Below are 6,548 nucleotides of genomic sequence, written 5' to 3'. Positions count from 1 at the left end.
AGGGAGCAGGAAGCAGGGATGACAGAGGGTGGGAGAGTTCAGCAGGAGTTTGCGGCTCCCTCAGTCACCCCGTCACCCTCAGGAAACACCAGCCAGCCCGCACACGTGTTGTCGCCTGGTAGTGTGTGTGTGTGTACCCAGTCCTAAGACCCTGGAGGAAGCAGGTGCCCAAGGCTTCATTGTTTCCACACCGAGGACCAAGAACAAAACACAACAAAACCTACAAAATAGTGGGACAGATATGACTTTAGTGAAGACGTGATTCATGGGTAGAAAGAGTGTGTTAATGAGAGGAAGGAAGTCCAGGGAGGAGAAAGGCTGAAGGAGGGATATGCGGCAGAGGGCTTTGTGAGAGTCATTATATTATCGTTGAAACCACAGACTTTTTAGATAAACCAGACCAACATCTGAGTATAACTTTCCTTACACACTCATCATGCTCACAGGCGTGTGATAAATGATATATATGTGTCATACAGTGTGATGTTTAATGAGACACTGAGCACCAAAACTCCAATTGATAAAAAAAGATTTAATTTAAATTGTACAAAACCATCTTTGTCCAGCAAATGAACTCATACACACACAATGTTTTATATTATTATTAATCATCCAATTGCTTACAGTTATCTTATTCAAATGTTCCTATCAAAAACAATATATTTATTTACTTTATATTCAGTACAAATCAGCTAAGTCCTTTGCCTGCTTGGACTAAGAACATGTCGGCCCCAGGCCTCAAAATTAAGATACATTTGAGTTAAATACACATTTAAGAAGTAAACTTCAGGATCTTAACAGTTCTTAACAGACATCATAATTTAATTTTTTTTGTATTTTTCAATGTTCATTTCCAAATGTATTAAAATCAACAACATCCGTTCATCCAAAAATCACCACAGCTCCTTCATAAAACTTCCTTTATCTTTCTTTTCAGACCATTCACATACTCAAGTCTTTGTACACACAACCGACAATATTTCACCTTTCCCTCGTCTCATTTCTTTCTTTCTTTCTTTCTTTCTTTCTTTCTTTCTTTCTTTCTTTCTTTCTTTCTCCCTTCACAAACCTTCAAAATTCACTTTTTTCTTACTTCTTTCTTACTTTGAGTTCACAGCAAAGCCACCCAAGAATCCCAGTGGACCTTTTAAATTCATCTGAATCAAACAAAAATGTTCAAAACCTCATCCAAAAACATGACTCTCAGTTATTTTTAAATGTCCATCTTTTGCTCCAAATGCAATTGGTTTTTGGGGGTTTTTTTTCTTACAAGTGAAGTCCCATCTGGTCAACTAACCAGTGTGTTAATTATATTCAGCAAGAAGATGCTGATACAATTTAAAACCTCACTGGAGCAGGGGTCATTCATCATTTAATAACACAAATTTCACATTCTGTTATCGAGTTTTTTTTCTGTCCAGTAGGCTGTAGTCGTGACCAGCTAAAAAATGGGGGTCTTCAACAGGCCTGCAGAATAGGTTGGTAGGGCTCAGTCAGGACTTTGTAGCGGATCTTGGTGTTGGTGACAGCCCCGTGTTTCTGACGCAGGTGAAGACGCAGCTGGCTCTTGTGGCGGAAGTGTAGATCACACTTCTCACACTGGAAAACAAGGGATCAACACATTAGTCATGACAGGGCAATGATAAAACATCAGCAATGAAAGTTTCATGATCATCTTTTTTTTTGTTTTTGCTGGTCAAACAGGAAATGTGTGTGTGGGACTCACAGTGTAAGGCTTCTCTCCAGTGTGAATACGCAGGTGGCTCTTTAGGGTCTGCAGGTGGCGAAAGCGGGTGCCGCAGGTGTGACACGGGTAAGGCTTCTCCCCTGTATGGATCAGGACATGGGCCCTGAGATGGGCAACCTGTAGCACCCAAACAAACCAAGCAAATAGATTGAGAGGTTTGACAAGTTGAACAAATAAGCTGAAACACCAAGAAAAGGAAAGATTGTATGAGATGCCAGATCCACCTTAAATAACAGTTTGGGGTCAAGCACAGGATGTTCTCTCCACAGAAATCAAAATAAAGCATTAAAAGTGACATTCAAACTGTTTTCCATATGGCAGTAAGCAAGTGCTCTGACCACAGAACATCTGTTTAAAGCCTGGATTGATAGGTTTTTCAAATGGGTACCTCTTGCTACAGTTTTTGGACAGAATTTCAAAATCACTCACCAATTATTTTTTTTTAATATTTTCTAATCTTTATACCTTAAACTTAAGCTTTTAGTCATTTGCTGATCTCGATTCTGATGGCATGTTTTTCTTAATTTTTCGATCTCTGTGAAAATGATCTAAAACTATTTCTTTCTTTTTACTTAAATACATTTGAGATTGTTTGCGCCAAATGCTCCCTGAGTTCTCTGCTTTACCTCCATGTAATCCCTGCAACTCTATTTTGAAGCACTTTACATCTTAATATGCAATAATAACCTCATACAGAAGCAAAACTTCAGTCTTACACTGAAGTTTAGCTTCAGAGACGCTGACTGTGAATTTTTTTTAGAGAAAAGTCCAAACTTCCTGTAATTGCTTCGAACATAGTCTTATGCTAAATAAAATACATTACCATAGAAACTGGGCAAATCAAAGGGGAGGCAAATAAACCCAAGTGACCCATGTCCGAAATCTGCCTTAAAATCTTTTTTGGTGATTTCCACTAGTCTCAGTGAGTAGATTAGGGTAATGTTGGACACTTTTTGCAATTCTGACTCGTTTACCTTATTTACATATGAATCATGTACATTATATCAACACCTAATATTATTATGAAATCCCTGAGATGTTTGCTTGTTAAATCAGAAGACAATTTTTGGATATTGTACTCAAAAGGAAAATGGTACTTATATTAATATTCCCTACTGTAGATTTAATAATGTGGGACACTAGTTTTAAGGCTTAGAAATGCTTTAATTAATATAAACTTTGTTGAATGTGCGTAAATGCACTGGAGCTTAGTTGTCCCACATTAGTCAATGTCCCATATTACCCTAATGCACCCTACATCTATTTTGTTGATTTTTTAATGTATCATCTCTGACGCTGTCCCTCTCAAAAGCAGAGGCACATTATTTTGCCTTTTCCACATTTCTTACAAGGTTAGGTTACAAGGTTAAAACTCACCTGAACAAATCGAGCCCCGCAGGTGTCACAGCGGTAAGGTTTCTCTCCAGAGTGAATGCGAGAGTGAGTCTTCAGGTTGGCCGGTCGGTTGAACTGGGCTCCACACACATTACAGCGGTACGGCTTGTCACCTGCCAGGCCGAAGATCACGGTTAGGTCTTTATTTTGTTTTTAATTCTTAAAACAAAGACAAAAAATAGTTTTTACTGCCTCACCTGAGCAAGTAGTCTTGGTTCCTCCAACGTTGCTGGGGTAACAGTAGGGCACATAGTAGTTCTCTCTCTTTATTGCCGGCTGGTTGTGATGAGCGGCCTCTGGATCAGTAGGGTGAAGTTTTGGGATAGTGGTGCGGGGTGAGACTGAGGAAGCAAAATAAACCATAAGCATACTGCATGCATTGACTGTGATTGTACAGTTAGGATGTGTATGTTTGAAATGCTAAAATATCTGAGGTATAATTTGTGAAATGAGACTCAGAGCCTGACTCATACCTGTTTCCTCCTTGTGAGCGGGAGACAATGTTTGGTGACCCACAGAGGGCGATGGCCCGAGGGGAGGGGCTCGGCCAGAACCCTCGTAGCAGGAGGCCTGCCCCTGTCTGGTGAAGAGAAGTTCACAGTCTTGAAAATGCTAATTCAATCCAATTCATGAAATCATCTAATTTAATTTTCAATGTTATCCTTCCCATCTTTACAAGTCTCCTACCTATCAATCTGACCAGGCACTTCTCCAGACCACGCCTCTGTTGGTGCTGTGGGTGTCATGGCCATCCTGTCTGCAATTGGTGATGAGTGACTTTGCGGTTCTTCTGTCTCCTCTTCCTTCACCGTTGTCGCAGCACAGAGAGGGTTAAGGACAATGTACTTGTATTTTTTCCAATTGCAGGCCTTTGGGTCCGGTGTGGCTTTGGTATCACTCTGAAGAAATACAGAAAACACAGTTAATTCACTTTAATTCACCTGTAAAACAAAACTTGATCTGTTTTACTACCAAATAGTGACAACCACCCTTTTAGTTTTCATAATTATTCTAAAATTTCAAACTTACCACAAGGTTTTTGTTACAGGTTTTAGACTCGGCTGGAGAGTTCGGCTGGCAGCTGGAGCGGGCAGGGCTGTCTGGAGATGGAGTTGGGGTGCTCATGAGGGGCAACTCAGGCTCTCCTTTCAACTCTTTTGACCCGGGCTGGCAGGTCGGGAAAGCCCCTGGCTTGAGAGATCCCCCAACCTCCGCAGGGACCCTTGCAGGAGAAACAAAGGAAGTGCTGTAATGAGCTAAACATGTCAACAGACAAAGACACACCAACACAAATTGCAGCAGCAGCACTTGAGTTAATCTGAAAACACATACACTCATATGCACACACACACATACACACATATCCCAAGATCTCCAAAGTGAAGATCAATACATGATTTACAATCACACAGAGTCTTTTCTTACCTGGTTGCTCCTGCTGTTGGGAGGAATTGCTGCAGTCCTGGATAAGGCAGGTCCCCTCCTTTAGGGGATACAGAGGCTAGAGACACCCTGGAATCCAGCTCCATTTGGGGGTGTCTCATATTCTCCCTGCTGAAAAACAAGAATACTGTCAATCATTTAAAGTCAAAAACATGTAAGACTGCACTTTAAAATCCATCCATATATTATTTATCAATCAAATCTGTGTTCTTCCTAGTGATGTTTGTGCCTCACCTGTGCAGCTGCATGAAATCCCGGCAGGTATTGGCCACGTGGTCCATCTGCAGGTGGGTTGCAGCAGCGAGCACCCCAGGGACAATGCTTGTTGTCAGAGGCAGGCGGGACGTGTACATGAAGTCCAGCAGCAGGGAGACGCTGGATGGGTCCAAGGTGTTGGGGAGAGACACAGTCATAAGCTGCTCCCTGCTCCCACCACAGCCCTGAAGCAGCACACGGCGGGTGTACAACGAATAGAAGAACCCACTGAGAGAAGAGAGGGGAAAATAAATATTTATGGTAAGATATGCAATCAATGGATGGATGTTTGATGTGTTTTTTTAAGGGAAACAAGGTAGAAATAGAGGGAAAATTATGGGAAGAAGAAGACAATGGCTGTGGAAGTGGGAAAGCAGCACAAAAAGATAACATATCCTTCTTCTCCAGACAAATCAACCATAGAAATGTTTAAAAAGCTGATAACATTACAAATGATTCTGTCATTAACGGAAAAGAGGATCTATTTTGTGTAGAGAGTGCACACCAACCTGCAGGCCACCAGCACTGCACAGTGTGCCCGTAGGTGCACGTTGCCAACAACCAGGGTGGTGTCAGTCAAGATGTTGCGGTGCCGGAGTTCGTTCAGGTTCAGTAGCACATCGTCGGAGTGGCGTGTGAACTCCTTCACATATCCTTCAGCTGGGGCCGCTGCCCTCATCTCCTGCCTTCTGTCGACCCTGTACCCTTCCACCACCTCCATCATGCTCATCTGTATTGAATGAAAGGGGGAACAAGAACATTTGAAAAGGCACAACAAGTGACTGAAACTCATGAATTAGGGTTACTCACAATGCATGCATTTGAATTTGAATGTCTGCATGCATGAGGTATTTTCCAAAGTCTGATGTACAGTTAAAACCTACCTGTGTGTAACCTATAGAATAAATAGACTTGAGTGTCCCAGACACATCTGTTAGGTGAGACCAGCTCCCTACTCGTACCTATAAGAAGCAAAAAAACAACTTTGTTCCTCATTCATGTTTGAGTTTCAATGTCCAGACAACAAGGAAGTTGTAAATGCAGCAAAGCAATAATTACTGAGAGTTAATGAAGTATAACAGACTTTAAATGTTGAAAGATCTAAAAATTAAACACATTTTTAAGTCAAAGTCCCATATTAACCTTACAGTCACAAGCAATTTAATCAATAAACAAATACAACATAGACATTGTTATCTGTCTAAACCTAACCATTAGGTGTTTCCCAACTTAACAGATAACTTTAAAGGATTAATAAAAGAAGAAAATAAGTTAAGATAAGATAAGATACTCCTTTATTAGTCCCACAATGGGGGAATTTACAAGTGATCATTACAATTGAATCCAAGCAAGCAGTTATCAGAAAGAGAGAAAAAACATTTTCCAACTCACCCCGACCAGCAGGGACGAGAACTAACGTGCACCGCACTGACGTCAAGCCCCTCAGCTCAGTGTTCAGTTCTACGTAGCCTCCACTGGCTCTCGGCAAAACTGTGAGTGAAGGCTGAAGGGAGGGAGCTCTTTATAATGTCGTGCAGGAAGCCCCCATACAACCAGAGCTGCTCGTTTCCTCTTTCCTCAATGGCCCACGCGTACAATGGAAGCAACGCAGGAAAAGCCCTGGCCCATGCCCCGGGCTCCAAGTATTTTTAGTGGGCTATTAGTTTTTCTAAACCCCCATAGTTCTGAGCGAAGTAATAGCAGGAAA

The 6,548-nt window shown here is 41.6% G+C and overlaps 1 protein-coding gene across 2 annotated transcripts; it reads right to left on the bottom strand.

Annotated features, from left to right (window-relative positions):
• Positions 1 to 512: 512 nt before the first annotated feature.
• On the bottom strand, positions 513 to 6,326 carry bcl6b (BCL6B transcription repressor). Of its 2 annotated transcripts, none has more exons than XM_053343903.1 (12): positions 6,233 to 6,326; positions 5,725 to 5,802; positions 5,350 to 5,570; positions 4,820 to 5,068; positions 4,568 to 4,696; positions 4,172 to 4,364; positions 3,830 to 4,041; positions 3,616 to 3,722; positions 3,340 to 3,483; positions 3,125 to 3,255; positions 1,727 to 1,864; positions 513 to 1,599 (listed from the first exon to the last, which is right to left on the bottom strand). In XM_053343903.1, the coding sequence occupies exons 3-12, from the start codon at positions 5,568 to 5,570 to the stop codon at positions 1,459 to 1,461; spliced, it is 1,665 nt and encodes a 554-aa protein (XP_053199878.1). In that variant the 5' UTR covers positions 5,725 to 5,802; positions 6,233 to 6,326; the 3' UTR covers positions 513 to 1,458. The 2 variants fall into 2 exon arrangements, with proteins under 2 accessions (XP_053199878.1, XP_053199879.1); XM_053343904.1 differs by having other exon boundaries at positions 4,568 to 4,693.
• Between the last annotated feature and the right edge of the window lie 222 nt (positions 6,327 to 6,548).

This window comes from Scomber japonicus, chromosome 22 (assembly GCF_027409825.1).
Source record: "Scomber japonicus isolate fScoJap1 chromosome 22, fScoJap1.pri, whole genome shotgun sequence".
NCBI classification, from domain to species: Eukaryota; Metazoa; Chordata; class Actinopteri; order Scombriformes; family Scombridae; genus Scomber; species Scomber japonicus.
Note: the sequence above shows the minus strand (reverse complement) of the source record. Positions and strands in the feature narration are given on the sequence as shown.

Bases quoted from the DNA above. Each gene is read 5' to 3' on its own strand.
- bcl6b (XM_053343903.1), bottom strand. From the start codon at position 5,570: ATGAGCATGATGGAGGTGGTGGAAGGGTACAGGGTCGACAGAAGGCAG. The intron at 4,042-4,171 runs GTAAGTTTGAAA...GTATTTCTTCAG, and splicing joins CCTGTAACAAAAACCTTGTG to AGTGATACCAAAGCCACACC. The intron at 3,723-3,829 runs GTAGGAGACTTG...TCTCTTCACCAG, and splicing joins GTGCCTGGTCAGATTGATAG to ACAGGGGCAGGCCTCCTGCT.